The sequence below is a fragment of the Podarcis liolepis genome (genome assembly GCF_965112155.1).
Source record: "Podarcis liolepis genome assembly, chromosome: 10".
NCBI classification, from domain to species: domain Eukaryota; kingdom Metazoa; phylum Chordata; class Lepidosauria; order Squamata; family Lacertidae; genus Podarcis; species Podarcis liolepis.
Window position 1 is genome coordinate 18,974,019 of NC_139562.1, and position 15,628 is coordinate 18,989,646.

At 41.9% G+C, this 15,628-nt stretch overlaps 1 protein-coding gene across 25 annotated transcripts in view; it reads right to left on the reverse strand.

Annotated features, from left to right (window-relative positions):
- Positions 1-15,628, reverse strand: part of ERC1 (ELKS/RAB6-interacting/CAST family member 1) — a 161,416-nt gene that overhangs the window by 73,990 nt on the left and 71,798 nt on the right. For 21 of the 25 annotated variants that reach the window (XR_014516241.1, XR_014516242.1, XM_083461763.1 and 18 more), the window contains 2 exons: positions 13,324-13,459; positions 7,891-8,022 (listed from right to left, as the gene is read on the reverse strand). Coding sequence is in view for 23 of the 25 variants with exons in the window: in XM_083461763.1 (XP_083317889.1) it covers positions 7,891-8,022; positions 13,324-13,459 (268 nt within the window). In the remaining 2 variants the exon portion in view is untranslated. The remainder of the gene's footprint in view (positions 1-7,890; positions 8,023-13,323; positions 13,460-15,628) is intronic. The other 4 variants (XM_083461764.1, XM_083461767.1, XM_083461768.1 and 1 more) reach the window with 1 other exon arrangement.

Genomic DNA, 15,628 nt, shown 5'->3' on the forward strand with positions numbered 1-15,628 from the left:
AGCCGCCATATTTCGAAGGACCGCCATCTCTTTATCTCCTTCAAGCCTCAGGAAGGTGAGATCCACCTGGCTGATGGAAGGACGTTGCAAATTGCTGGAGAAGGGACTGTGAAACTTGCAAGTCTGCACACTACCATCAGTAATGTACTTTTTGTTCCAGGAGCTGCAAGCAACTTGCTTAGCGTCCCGCAGCTTACTGGGCGTGGTTTTCAGATTTCCTTCAAGAGGAGCGTCTGTGTCATCAGTAAAGGCAAAGAGGACTATTTGCATGCAAAGTTTATGGATGGTTTGTTCCATATAACTTATGACGACACTGCTGTTGTATCTAAGGCTGATTCTTGTTGTGTTGCACAAACTAACGAAGTTCTTCATGCAGGTTGCATTCACGATACACATCGAAGGTTTTGTCACCTCTCTTGGAAGGCACTGGCCAAGATGCCAGAGGTGGTTGAGGGTTTGAACATCAAACCCTGTAAATTTCACATGAAATGTGTATCTTGTGCAGAGAACAAGGTGAAGGTTGCTCCAAAAGGCAAGGAGTCTAGCAGGCAGGCTTCCAAACCCTACCAGCTAGTGCATGCGGACCTGGTTGGGCCACTTGCGCCCTCTTTAGGAGGAGCAAGATACTTCATGATTCTGATTGATTCTTTTTCCAGGTACATTCATGTGTATTTGCTCGAACAGAAATCGCAAGCGTTTCCGAAGTTTAAGGAATTCTGTGCTTGGTTGGAGAATGTGCACGGTAAACGTATTTCTTGTTTATTTACTGATCGGGGCGGGGAGTTTACTTCTCAGCAGTTTGAAGCTTTCCTGACTGAGAAGGGGATCCAGCATGACATGTCAACGCCCAGATCGCCATGGATGAATGGGCTTGCGGAGAGAGCAAATCAGACATTGCTGCAAGGAATCAAGACCTTGTTGCATGATGCCAATCTCCCTGATAAGTTTTGGGGGGAGGCTTTGGGGAATTTGGTTTACAGTTATAATCGCAGATTGTCATCACCCATTGGTTGTACCCCCTATGAGAAGATGTTTGGCAAGAAACCCAACACCAAACACATGAAAATATTTGGTTCGGACATGTGGGTACGCACACAACAAACCAACAAGCTTGGGAAGCGTGGGGCACATGGTTTGTTCATGGGGTACGAAAAAGGTGCATACAGGGTATGGATGACTAACTCTAAGTCCATTAAGTTCACAAGGAGTGTTGAGTACAATCCTAAGTGGAGGGAAAATGTGGGAATTTTCCAGAGTTACCCAGAAGAGGATGAAGGTGATGTCAAGCAAGCAGCTAAAGATGAGAAAGCTGCTGCTGCTGCTGATGAGGATGAGGATGAGGATGATGAGGATGAGGATGATGATCAGAGTTCGGGTTCCAGTTCAGTGGGCGGCGCTGCTGCTGCTGCTGGTGTCAGTGACAGTGATGACACAGCAGACTACAAGAGCGCACAGGCCTCAGTCAGACCATCTGATGCGTCTGACAATGAACTGGAAGAACCACTGTTCACCATTGGTCATTTTTCTCCTAAGAAAGAGGAGATGAGTCCAGAAGACTTGCGTCTAGTGCGTAGGTCTGAAAGGGCGACCAAAGGCAGACCTCCAAAGAGGTATGCTGATGAGTTTGCTAAGACAGCAACTGCTGTTCTTGGTAGCTCAGAGAAGGTATGGGAACCTTCAAGCTTCAAAGAGGTTCAGGAGTTAACCTCTAAAGATGCTGAGCCTTGGCTTAATGCCATGAAGGCTGAAGTTGATTCCTTGAACAGGAACCAAACTTGGGAATTGGTACCGGTAGTCCCAGGAATGAGACTGGTTGGCAGCAAATGGGTCTTCAAGGCCAAGACAGACCAGAATGGCAAGGTAGTCAGACACAAAGCCAGATTGGTTGCCAGAGGTTTTTCACAGGTACCAGGACAGGATTACCATGAGACCTACTCACCCACAGTCAAATATGAGAGCATTCGGCTGATGCTCAAGGTCGCTGCGGAGGAGAAACTGCATGTTTCCCACCACGACATTAATACAGCTTTTTTGTATGGGATTTTGAATGAACAGCTGTTCATGCTTCCACCTGATGGGATGGAGATACAGAAGGGAATGGTCTGTAAACTACGGAAATCCTTATATGGTCTCAAGCAGAGTGCCAGGTGTTGGAACACAAAACTCACTGAGACATTGCTTTCTCTAGGTTTTCACCAGGGCAAAGCTGATCCATGTGTGTTTGTCAAGGAGGAGGGGCAAAACAAACTGTATTGTTTATGTTTTGTTGATGATCTTCTGATGTTTTGGAAGAATCAGGCTTTTTACCAAAGCACCCTAGCTCGGCTGAAGGAGCACTTTGACATGAAGGATCTTGGTGAGGTATCCAACTATCTTTCTCTGCAGGTGGAGAAAGACCAAGCAGGTAATTTTCTGGTACACCAAACACAGAAAATTACTGATGTATTAACCAGGTTGAATTTGGTTGATGCAAACCCAGCAGACACACCGATGGTGACAGGTTACCAGGTAGACAGTACTGCTGAAGCGTTTTCTGACACAACACTATACAGATGCATTCTAGGCAAACTGAATTTCATTGCCAGATGTTCAAGACCTGACATAGCTGTAAGCTGTAATCTGCTTAGCAGACATGCCAACAATCCTACGGTTCAGGATTGGAAAGCTCTGAAGCGCATAGCCCGCTATTTGAAAGGGACTATGCACTACAGGCTGAGGTTCACCAGTCAGAAGACTGGAGGTCTTGAAATCTTTGCAGATGCTAGTTTTGGAAGTGACACCACGGATGGTACAAGCACTTCTGGAGTATGCTACATGTACAACCACTGCCTGTTTGACTGGTTGTGCAAGAAGCAAACAACAGTGAGCCTAAGTTCCTGTGAAGCAGAACTCAATGCTCTGTCATTTTCACTCATGGATTGTGAATGGTTGATGCAACTGTTTAAGGACATCAGGGTGTCTGTGAAATGTCCTGTACAAGTGTATCAAGACAATAGATCGTGTTTGGCTTTGCTGAACTCCGAGAGTTGCAAGCAGAGAACCAAGTACTTGCAGATTAAGCTACATCGTGCAAGAGAGTGTATTCAGAAAGGACTGATTCGGGTGTCCTACATGGCAGGAAATGAAATCCCTGCTGATCTGTTGTCTAAGGTTGTTAACAAAGAACAACATAAGGTTTATGTACAAAGGTTGCAATTGAGTGAACCACAGGTACAACAGGTTACACGGAAAGGGGGAGGATGTTAGGATATTTCCGTTCCACCTTAAAGGGAGCAGGCTTTGGGAGTCACAGAGTCTGCGCATGTCCTGTTCACAGGATGTTTATGTTCTGCTGATATTCCTTTCGTTTTCTCAGTTGGCCGAAGATGCTGACACAGAATGGTCGTGTTTTTCTTTGTTCTGTTATACGCTAAATAAAGTCTGTAAAATATGCTCTTCTGCGGTGCAAGCTTTTGGCTGTGTTTCTGCTGATAAACATTGTGCACAAGCCTGGAATGTGGCTAGGAATTTCCAGAGGCTTCGTGCCGCTAACTGCTGGATCTGCCTGAGGTACGGGAGATTGATGGACGCCCAGAACTCCGGCTTGGGCCATGATGGACTATATCTCCCTGGCAGTTTCCCAACATTCCCCACCTATCTAATGCTCCACAACAAACTTTCAAGAAGAAAAGGGGAAAACAGGTTATTATACGAATATTTATCCGGGAGAGCTGAACCACAACTTTGTCCTTACAACCCATCCCTATTTTTTTAAGGAAATTTCCCCACAACAGCTTGAAAAGATATACACATGGGAGGCATGACCACGAAGGAAAGAAGATGGCTGCTTAAACTCTAAGCTCTGCTCCAAGGCCTAGAAAAACAGCTTAAAGCAAAACAAACAAACCCTCAAAGCTTTAAGAAAGGAGAGGGTAACACAAAAAGATTCAGAAAAGGCGAAAACAAAAGACTTCACTCAATTCTTCCTCTTCTGTGACAGAAGGCTCACTTCAAGAATGCACTAATGCAGGCTACAGCCAAGATAGCACCACCCTCTTCCTTGCTGGAGAAAGAAAATGGTAACAATATCTTAAGAGAATAATTTCCAGCACAAGTAAATTAATAATAATAAATAATAATAATAATAATAGCCTGCCCATCATAAAGGAGCTTATTAAAAATACTTTAAAACTTAACCTGAGGCTTATCTCCATAACTTATAAAAACAGCCCAGTTATGGTGATGCGGGATCTGGCTTCCAAAACACTGAAAAAAATAAAATATCTATGTGCTTGCACAATTAAACTGCAAGAAGGTAAAGGTACCCCTGACTGTTAGGTCCAGTTGCGGACGACTCTGGGGCTGCACTCTCATCTTGCTCTATAGGCCAAGGGAGCTGGCGTACAGCTTCCGGGTCATGTCGCCAGCATGACTAAGCTGCTTCTAGTGAACCAGAGTAGTGCCGTTTACCTTCCCGCCAGAGCGGTACTTATTTATCTACTTGCACTTGACGTGCTTTTGAACAGCTAGGTGGGCAGGAGCTGGGACCGAACAACGGGAGCTCACCCCATCGCGGGGATATGAACTGTCGACCTTCCGATCAGCAAGACCTAGGCTCTGTGGTTTAGACCACAGCGCCACCCGCGTCACTTTCTTTACCCTTCCCCATTTCCTTGACTCCCATCCACCCAGCCCACTCCTCCCAAGCCCCCTTCCTAACATCCCAACCCTTATCTCCCACTTCTGCACCCCATTCAGCTCTCCCCTACCCCCCCTCGTCTTGCAAAGGAAGGATTTACATTTTTTCTACCCTTCAGGCTATACTATGCACCATATTAAACTACACCAACACCTTTAATTCTGAAATAAGGACATCTCCCAAAGCGGAAATGTTCGCTCTCCAGCCAAAACCAAACAAAGTTGTAATGTGAAGTGGGTGACAACAGAGCCCACATATCTTTAACTCTTACATTATGCTTTATAACCCCCCCTGTTTTATATTACATGCAGAATGTTTAGAATATTTGTAAGCCTTTGACCAATTTCCCCCTGCCACGGTTGGCAGGATCAGAAGTCTTCCCAACCACCAGACCAAACATATCAGTTGGAAAAATGTGTTACTCTGACTAGGGGTCAGACATTTGTTCATTATATATTATAATTTACTAATTGTTAGGAGCCCAAAAGGGAAAACTTTAACATGCCTCAAATAAAAAGGTAAAGGGAACCCTGACCGTTAGGTCTAGTCACGGACGACTCTAGGGTTGGGCTGCTCATCTTGCTTTACTGGCTGAGGGAGCCAGCGTACAGCTTCTGGGTCATATGGCCAGCATGACTAAGCCGCTTTCTGGCGAACCAGAGCAGCACACAGAAACGCTGTTTACCTTCCCGCTGGAGCGGTACCTATTTATCTACTTGCACTTTGACGTGCTTTTGAACTGCTAGGTTGGCAGGAGCAGGGACCCATCAACGGGAGCTCACCCTGTTGCGGGGATTCAAACCACCAATCTTCTGATCAGCAAGCCCTAAGCTCTGTGGTTTAACCCACAGCGCCACCCACATTGTTGTGTATATGCATTATAATAATAATTTGTGGGCATGGCTTCATTAAAACCCACCTTTCATGAGTTTGGACTGAGAAAGGCAAAAATGAGAGTACCCACCATCTGTAGCTTTATCTACAGGCAAGGAACCTTGACTTGACCATGCATACATGAACCCTGCTGTACTGTACACTAATAAATCTATAGTTAAGAACAGTCTTGCCTATGTTCTATGTGAGAATTTCATTGCAGGTGATGGTGGTGGTGCAAGTGTGCTTGAAGAGCAACCATGAGATGATGTTACACCTGCTGTGCTAAAAAAACAATTCTGAAACATTACTAAGCTTGTCTAGTGGATGAAATGCAATCTAGTACATATGGTGCAATAGAGACAAGGGACTAGAGAATCAATAGTGAGGGAAACACTCTAGTAAGTGCATAAAGAAAACCATTTACTGTCTGTTCTTGCTGTTACATTAAAGTATTTGCTCTATTGGTACACCAATACCATGCATTATTCTTTAAAACAGAGAGTACTTGAGTACTTACCACTAAAAAAGAAGCAGTTGCCTTAGCACACTGGCCATCACACCTTGGAAATCTGTCCTCTGATATAATTTGTCATCACAGAGGTGAGCATAGCCCCGCCCCGCCCCCTAGTAATAAGATTATTATGTATTTATTGGTGTCAAAATGATTGTTTCCCCCAAAGAACTGCTCTAGTACACTTTCAGAAGGAAGCAAACACTGTTTTGAAAGTCCTGCGATAAACCACTACATTATATTTTTGCTTGGGTACCTTCCCACAAACTGTCTGAGTCACTATTTCAAAGCACAAGCGCTTGAGATGCTAGTGGTAGTCCTTCTGTGCTACAGTGTTCCTGTGCTGTTTGTGCCATCCCCCAAAAGAGCAATGGCCAACAAGGAACTCCAAGCTGTCAACACTTGAGATCAAAATGGTATGTGGAAACAGCAGAGAGGAGGAGGGTGCTGCATCATGTGAGATCCTGAAGGACAGCCATGGAAGCCGCGGCAAAATGCTGCATATGTCTGCTGAAGTAACATGGAAGCACATGGACGTTGCTGCTCATTGCTCTAATGTACAGAAACTCGTTATTTGCTGTACAGTGGCTGTTGAAAGGGCACAAATGGTGATGATCACCACCACCACAACAGAAGACCATGAAATTATATCAACTATGAATAGATGAGTCATCCTGAGAAGAGTCAGATTGGCTGCTGATACCTGATGTGGAGAAATGGGCAACCTTGAGTATGTCTTGTGCAATATTTAACAAGGTGGCAGAGATCAGTCCAATATTACAGACACAGGATTTTGTCTTATGCTGTGCTGTGGTTGGTGGGAATGCAGGACAGAGTCTTCATGGTTGCACACTCACTGTGGAATGCCCTTCCCTCAGAACGCTTATCAGATTCCTTCTTTATTATCCTTTTGCCAAGTGGTAAGGTCCACCTTCATGCCTTTGATATTGTTTGATCTTCTCCCATTGTTTGGTTTTTAAGCTGCTTGGTTTTCTTGTCAATTCTGTTCATGCTTTCTCTGCTACATGGTTATTTTATTTAATCACTTTTTTGCTGTTTCCTTTTATTGTTCTTTTTCTTTGTTGTATGCTGCTTTGAGCACCCTATTTTGAGTAAGAAACTAGCTCATAGATTGTTAATAAAATAATATCCTTTTAAAATAAGTATAAGTAGCACTGCCATTTCTAATGATAAAATGTTTTCCCCAAAGAGAAAGGAATAATTTTCCACTACCAGTTGTGGTTATATAGAAACAGTCCACATGAGGTTTCTTCAATACTTACTTTTCAAAGAAAGATAATCTCATATTAGATTTTATCCAGTTCACCCACTGCTTTGTATGCATCTTTGATAATTTTGAATCCAAAATCCTTTTATTTACTTTCAAAAAGTGTGTATGGCTAATGTGCAAAAAGCACTAAAATGTTAAAGAAGTTTAGCTGGGAAAATCTTTAGAATGAAAAAAGTGACTTCCATTGGTTTAACATTGTTTCAATGGAAAGGGGAGTTTATGGGTGAGGGAAGCAGCAGTTATCAGAATATGTTTCTAAAAGGGCTTAAATGTAAGATACAAAAACCTGTTTAATGATAGCTGTTCTCATACTGGTATATTTTACTGAGTGGAACTTGAAGGCACTATTTAGAGGATTCATTTTCAGATTTCAAAGAGGCTTAAAATATCTGGTGGGAAATTACTTGAAAATGAACTAAATAAAAAAGTCTACCAAGGGCTTTAGGATTCTCTGATACGATGCTAAACAAATCAAGTTACAATACCTAACAATGTTGCCTAGATAGCAACAGCAGTGACTATAATTACGCAGACCTGTTTTTCAGACTGTATCCTGGCTGATTCTTCTTGAGCTAACACCATTTCACGCTCTGCCGTTATTTGCACACTCTCCCTGAGTGCCTCTTCTAGCTCCTCAATTCGATCATCCTTCTTATGCAGACTGTCCTGGAAAATGATAGGAGACCAGATAAAGTAGCTTGGATTTAAAAAGCTGGCAAGCCAAGTGCTACGTCAACCATAAGTTACTCTCCCGTGATGTAATTCCACAAGCACAAATCTTCGCACAGAGGAAGGGAGAAGTTGTAAGTGAAGGCAGAGCTGGAGAAGGTAAGCATCACAGTAAAGGAGAAAGAGAGCAAACCAAGAGATCAGTGCTAGAAGTGCCATTTGTGTAAAGAGCAGCTAGAGCAGTTGACAGATTATGTGCAAAAGATGCAGATTCACATGCAGCTCCATAGCAGGTTAGTACGCAGATGTTGTGGTATAGCAGCAAGCATTCAGAATCTCTTCTCAGGCACGCACAACCTGACAGGCAAGGCATAGAAAACTGGAAGGAGTGCAACTTGCAGTTAGTGATTTGCTTGGAGACAAGAGCTCCTTTTTTTCTATATGGAGAGTGATACAAAGCACCATCCGATTAAATCAACATGGCAAAGGATCTATGTGAGGTGGAAAGACGAAGGCCAGAGTGTCAAATAAGCAGTATTTGAAACATTAGGAACCAATTCTCTTCAGAATGAAATCCCTTACATATGTAAACCATGTTGTCATAGACCAAAATGCGACATCAGATGCTTATTTAATGTTTGAAACATCTAGTACAAAAACAAGAGATCTTTAGGCTATAGACTAGGAAATGTTTTTACACAAATATATGAATGTTGTAAGCTTCTGAAACCGTAACTCAGACACAAACATGAGTTGCCACTGCTTGCTTGTTATTCAAGGAGTGTTTTAGGTTCAACTAAATGACAGAACATTGTCTTTTTTGCCAGTTTCACACTACTTCAAGTATTGATCTCATCCACCATGAATGTATGATTATCAGGAAGGGTCTGCCAGGCTTCTCTGAAGTTCACAACTAGCACATCATATAGCAACTAATAAGCACTAAGAAATAAAGCAGCAGCAAGTTAGCATCCTCTAAGAATCTTCCCATGGTTTCTGATTTGTCATTTCAACTCTGAGGAATGGTGGTGCTGTCTGTCTGGAAAGAGGACTGGTTTGGCACCATTCACTTTGTTAATTGCTAAAAAGATTTAAATGGTCATGATATTTGCAAGATCTTGTATTCGTGAGGATGGTACACCTCAGCAAACTACTACAAGTTCTGCCAAATGTACACAGTTCTCTCAGACTCTTTCTGTACAGAGAGGTTCTTGACTTATGAGAGAAGAACACAAGCCTTGTGTTGTGATGAGAGGACAGGAAAATCTTGATGTTTGTACTAATGCACACATATTGGAATAGAGAAAAAGGAGAAAGCAACATCATCTAACACAGGAAAAATTGTCCAGATGCTACTCAACAAAGAAGATGATCTTCATACACTGGCTACTCCAGCATCACGAACATTGTGCTTACTTTCTATATCTTCTGAAGCAGTGTTGATTAAACCCTTCTAATGTTGTTACAGGTGCTTAGAGTTAGAATTACCCTACCCAGTCTGGAACAGACAGTCCTCGAAAATTATAGTGTGCAGTTCTAATTGCAGCAGACATGGAAAATACTCATTAGGTTGTCTATGTTATGTCAGAATCCAGACTGTCATATTCAGAATCTTCAGTGGTGTCTCCACTTCTACTCTATAGAAGAATGTGTGTCTGGTTAAAGCCGATCTGAGCAACTGCATGGAAGGAAGCATAGTATAATGGAGGTATAGCTGTGTTTTTCATCTGAGATAAGCAGCAAGCATTTGCAATTCAAGTACACGTAGTAAGTTTCCCTATTCAAAAGTATTAACTCTGTGGGACATTCTAATTCTACTGAAAATCCAGAAAAAGATCAAGTAGTGCAACAATCAATTCCATCTTAATATTGTAATGTAATCAATATGGAAATGTAGCAATATATTTTGAATATTAATGTTACTCATATATTATCACTTAAATATCCAATGAATCTGAAAAAGCTAAGCAAATGCAGATAGTAAACAAAACAGATTTGTATAGCAAAACAAGCAGCTATTAATAAATCATCACCAAACAAAAGCCATTCCTGTGCCTTAGTTATAACTTGGTGATACATTATTTTTCCAGGATACGCCTTTTTGGAGGTGGGTGGGTGGGTAGAACATGAAATTTCCCCTAACTTCCAATTCCAAGACTGTTCCACACTGGCCTCTAACAAAGAGAAAGTTGTACAATGCATACCCATGATGCTGGAAGATGTTTTCTTAGTAACAAAGAGCACCTTGCTTAACAGAGCCTGAGAACGTGTCCCACTTTTTTTGTATCCTATTATTAAAAATGAAACCTATGATTATTCAATGGTAGTGGCAATGTCAGTGGAGGAAGCTCCCACATATTTTTTCATAGAATTCAGATGCAACTCTGGATGAAAGATTACTGATTTTAAAGTGCCAGATTCTATTCCTTGCAGCCAATAGACTATGTGGGAACAGAAGGAGTCAGTATGATCATTTTGTGAGCCCTAATTGGTATCTGGGTTTGGATTAAATATAAATGAAAATTAAAAGGCACATTCAGAAGCTTGTTTTGTACTCAGAACCAGAGGGGGGCTAGTGGAGTTTGCCTCATATTTATGATAAGCATTATGAGCTACTGATTCATATTAGGTGACATCTCATTCTAAATGCTACTGTCTACGTACCTACTAGAAGCCATGAGAAGGAAAAAGAGAGGGATCAGTTTTTTATCTTCCTACATGAAGCAAACTCTCATGTATAAAGCTGTTATAAGAGAACTAAAGATGGACAATATTATAAATCCATTTTAATTGGTTCATTTTTAGTCCAGGTAAATTGAGTTAATTGTTATTATTGCTGGTTTTATTCCTCCAATCCTCTTATTGTTCTTTCCAAATGTCAAGTTTCCATCATCAGAAACTCCTGTATAAATGAACACTTTGATATTTGACTAGGAAGAGACAAACCACATGCCTATTACAGACAGTGCAGTAAGAGCTTGGAAGCTTGTTTATTTGGCTGGATTGCAGATGGCTAGTTTAAGAAAATAGGGATCATATTTTTAAGCACTACATAATGAATTATTAATTCCAGCCAAAACCACAAAAGCCAAAATTATTTAAAATTGGTGCTTCTGTGTACTAACCCCAAAACCGGCAATGATTGCTTACAGTATATCTATTTCTCTCTGTGCTTACTTTTTTATTTAACTAATTAGCTCCCAGGAGAATAAAGGAAAACTAGTTGTGTTGGATAAGCTGACTGGATTCTTGCTGGAGAAGAGTGGGGACAGAATTTTAATGAAAATATTCTGAGTGAGCAACTTTATTAGCTCACTGTTGGAAGTGAACTTGGGCCTTACAAATCTCTTCCTCTGGGCCACCTTTCCCAAGGTCTAAGCTCTTGGACTAAAGACTGTGTATCTTAAAGAGCCAACCCTGCAGACAAAAAATGGTCCACTTTTCTCTAGTGGCCTGCTCCCTGCATCTTTTGGGAGGCGTGGTAGCATACAGAGCCCTTGATTCTCTTACAAGTCAGGCTCAGGGGAGGGTCCTGACTCAGGTTCTAGGCAACCAGCCTCAGGTTCCATGGATTCTGAGCCACTAGCCTTAGATTCTCTTGACTCTGAAATACCAGCATCAGGAGGCTGCTCCAATTCCCCAGGTGGTGGTACAAAGACAGAGACTAAGCTGGCTCCTTCACTGAGCTTGAGGGCATGACAAATATCCCCCTAGTCACTGTAATAAATATGATTTTATGATTAACTGCATCCTTATGGGATTCAGAGCAAGCTGATTTGATGTTTTAAAATTACATATCTATATATATCTACATGCCCATACTCACACACCCACACTAAACTACTGATATAATTAAACTGGACCTGCTACTAAATGGAGAAGAGACATGTCCAAAATAAGACCACCAAAGAGGACTTATTTCACCTTCAAGTGAATTGTTATATATTTGAGAAAACTGACATTTGAATGCCATTACATACCTATATGTAAAGCATATGGCCATTATTAGATTAATGCTGAAATAGAGCAGGACATTTAAAGACACATCTCCACTTACTTTGCAAAGGCTTACAAGTAGAAACACTAAAACTGACCTATAAATTATGTCCCTTGAATTCTTCACTGTACATACATTGGCACAGAGGCCCAACACTGGGAATTTGTATAAGCTATGGATGATGGATGCACAAGTCCTTGTATAATGAGCGGTTCGTCAGCCTTTCTTTTATCTTCTACCTGTTCAACATTAGCTTGCAACAGCTTCCCTAATGTTTATTTGAGGAGTTATTTACACATGTACACACCAGAACCATGCCTCTTTCCCTTCTTGCCTCCCACAATCAGGCTCCAGATAGTATAGTGAATGTAGTCTGTACAGGACCTTTAGAAAGTGCATAGCCTCCCTTTCCCTGCACCCTCTCTCCATGTATCTCTGTGGTGCAATGGATCAGTGTGACTGGTTAACCAGAAGGTTGCTGGTTTGAGCCCACCCAGAAATGACTGTGGGAAGGATTCCTGCACTGAAGGAGGTAGGACTACATGACCCTCGGTCCCTTCCACCTCTACAATTCTATGATTCCATGTGGATAGTCCACTTTGAAATGAGAATCACTCTGTTGCTACAAAACACGTTTCGAATACATTTCACCTGCTAACCCCTCAGATAACTTTGTTCAACTAAAGTATGTTCATCAGAACACAGCTTCCATTGCAAATTAACTTGGTATTGCAGATGACTGTCACAATATGCCTACTTTATGCTGTGAAATATTCTGTGAGGAGTCACTTATGACAACAGGGCACTGTGTCAGTGGCTTTATAGATGGAGGGAAATATGCAGTGAATAGGTGTGAAATTGAAGAAAATGATCCGTGCCCAAATAAACAGAAACGTAATTCTGTAACTCCAAGGATACTTACTGATACATGAGTGCTTCTCAGGCTTTCTTCACTGAACAAAAGCTAAGTCCAAGTATCTCAAAACAATTAAGCAAGATCTTTAGAAGCACCGGAAGCCAGACTCTGTAACCAACTTGAAATCGATGGCGAGTTTATAATGTTGTCCCAGTAACTTACGGCTGAAGCAAAGTCCTATTTGCTCACTTACCATAAAAGGGATCAAACTGTTGAAGCTTAATAGGCCACACCCTTCCAGAATCTCAGAATGCTGTGAGGGTAAAGCTCCTCCTTTAATCACAAAGCAACTCCTTTATTAGGAATAAGTCTGAAAGCGAGGAAGCAACTGAGGCAGAAATTTCAAGGAAGATGGCCCTGTGTCAGACATACAGATTCACGTTACCTGCAACTGCTGGGAACTGTCATTAAGATTGTCTTCCCGCCGTCTAGCTTCTTCTAGCATCTGTGCACTCTTTTTCTTCTCCACTTGTTCTTTATGCTTCAGATTTGCTACCTTTTTATTCTGATCTTTAATTTGCCTGTAAAGGGGAAAGCAAGTATTCAAATGCTTGTGCAAATCTACATTTGAAAGCAGAAGTTATAAAATGCAGGGTAGAACAATTCTTCTGTATTTTCAGCAATGGTGTAGACTTGGCAAAGTTATTCACTGCAGCAACCCATTTTCAGTTAAGTGACCAAAGTCGACAAACTCTTATGAAACGAAATACTTCTGCACACAATAAATTATACAATGGAGTTCTAGAATTGGCCTCAAGGCTGTGCTTGAGTTCAAAAACTGAATATGCACTATGGTGACTTTTTTTAAAGACAAGATGAGAACATATTGAGATGAAGCCTACAGTGTTAAGTCCAGGGCCGTCTTAAGCATATCCAGCGCCATGGTGCAAAGATCGCTCTGGCAGCCCCCCCCCCCCCCCCGTTTCCCAGAGTTGTTGACCCAGTGGCATAGCAAAGTCAGGTGGTACCCAGTGTGGAATTTTTTTTGTCAACACCCCCCCCACACACATTGAAATTATTAAAGTAGGAAAAATAAGATACAGTTGCAAGTGTTATTTTCTGGTTTAGTTACTTAACATTGTGAGCATAAGCACTTAAAACCCATTTTTCCTAACTTTGTTCTCTGCAAATTTTGAAATCACATCAACTCCCAGAGTTGGTGAAGCTAGAATAAAACCCAGCCACTCCTCCAGCTGGACTCCGTCCATGGAACCAGTGAATGTGTGTGCTGCCTTCTTCCATTTCAGGGGGGGGTATGTGGGCTAGATGACCCTTGGGGTCCCTTCAGTCCCACAATTCTAGGATTCTCTGTGGCCACAGGCAGAAAAAATGTCTCAGGCCAAACAAAATGTGTGGGCACCAATCCGCATGGCTTCATAAGAAGACAAGACACATTCATGGAGGGGATGGTTACCAATGGCTACCAGCCAGGATGGCTCTGCTCTGTGATGCTTCTGAATACCAGTTGCTGGGAACCGCAGGAAGGGAAAGGGCTGCTCCTGTGCTCAGATCCTGCTTGCAGGTTTCCCAAAAGGGGCATCTGGTTGGTCACTCTGAGAACAGGATGCTGGACTAGATGGGCCACTGGCCTGATCCAGCAGCAAGTTCATCTGGTGTATGTATGGTATTTGGGTTGCTATTTTCCCCTAGAAAGGCCTTAGCAGGGAAGGTGGTGATGGCCACAGAATACAAAACCCTGAACTGACCAGACGTATTCTGGCGTGGAGGGGTAGCCAGACAAGAGAACTATTTGCCCACTCTGTGCACAGCAGTGACCCAATCATTTGTGGAACAACTGTATATCTGAAGAAATTGTTCTGTTTAAATTGTTTTTGAAGGATATTGTTATTGTTTTGATTCTGTAAACTGCTTTGATTACTTTATATTATGAAGTGGCCTGCAAATCTTTTGTTGTTGATGATAGTAATAATACCACCACTAAATAAGCATGGTCAGATGTACATTTCAAGCTCAGTCCCTGCTGTCATTTTTAAGGTGCATGGAAATAAATGCTTTAGTGCTGTTTTATACTTAGAAGTTGTCTCCAGAGCCTCAAACTATTCTTCAACCCACAGAATTCATAGTGTTAAGGCAAAGAAGAATTCCTTGGTAGTGGGTAGTGCTGCGGGGTTTACACATGCTCAGTGTCTCAAAGACATTTCACCTTGGCATTGTTATTCAGAATCTATTTTTATATTATTGTTCCCACATGGGAGGTCCCAGGAATTGTGTTTAGTGGCCTTGACATCCTTCCTCTTGCGTAGGAATGTAAGAGGCTCCTCTTATGTGCTACATTCAGGCGCTATGTGGCTCAACCACCGTGCAAAAGCTTTCTGAATGGCTCCCACCCCCAAGACGAAGAATAAGCAAAACAGAACAGTAGCCTGCAATTTAACAAACTGCTGTTTTAAGATAAGAGAGGCTTTAAAGCTGTTAGCCAAAGAATGACTATTTAGTTATGCTGAATATTAGACATTTGGATACTCTTTGATTAGATAGTCTTTTGACCTTGTTTGCTCCAGCAGATGACCCAGAGAAGATTAGGCCATGCCTGCATCTCATCTGTTCTGCTAACAGTTAACCTAAGAGGCCTTTTTGACATTTAAGAGGCTGAGGAGCGTTCTCTTTGCAAGTATGCCATCTATGGCAGAAAAGTGGAGGTGTAACGTCAGATTTATATCACACTCTTT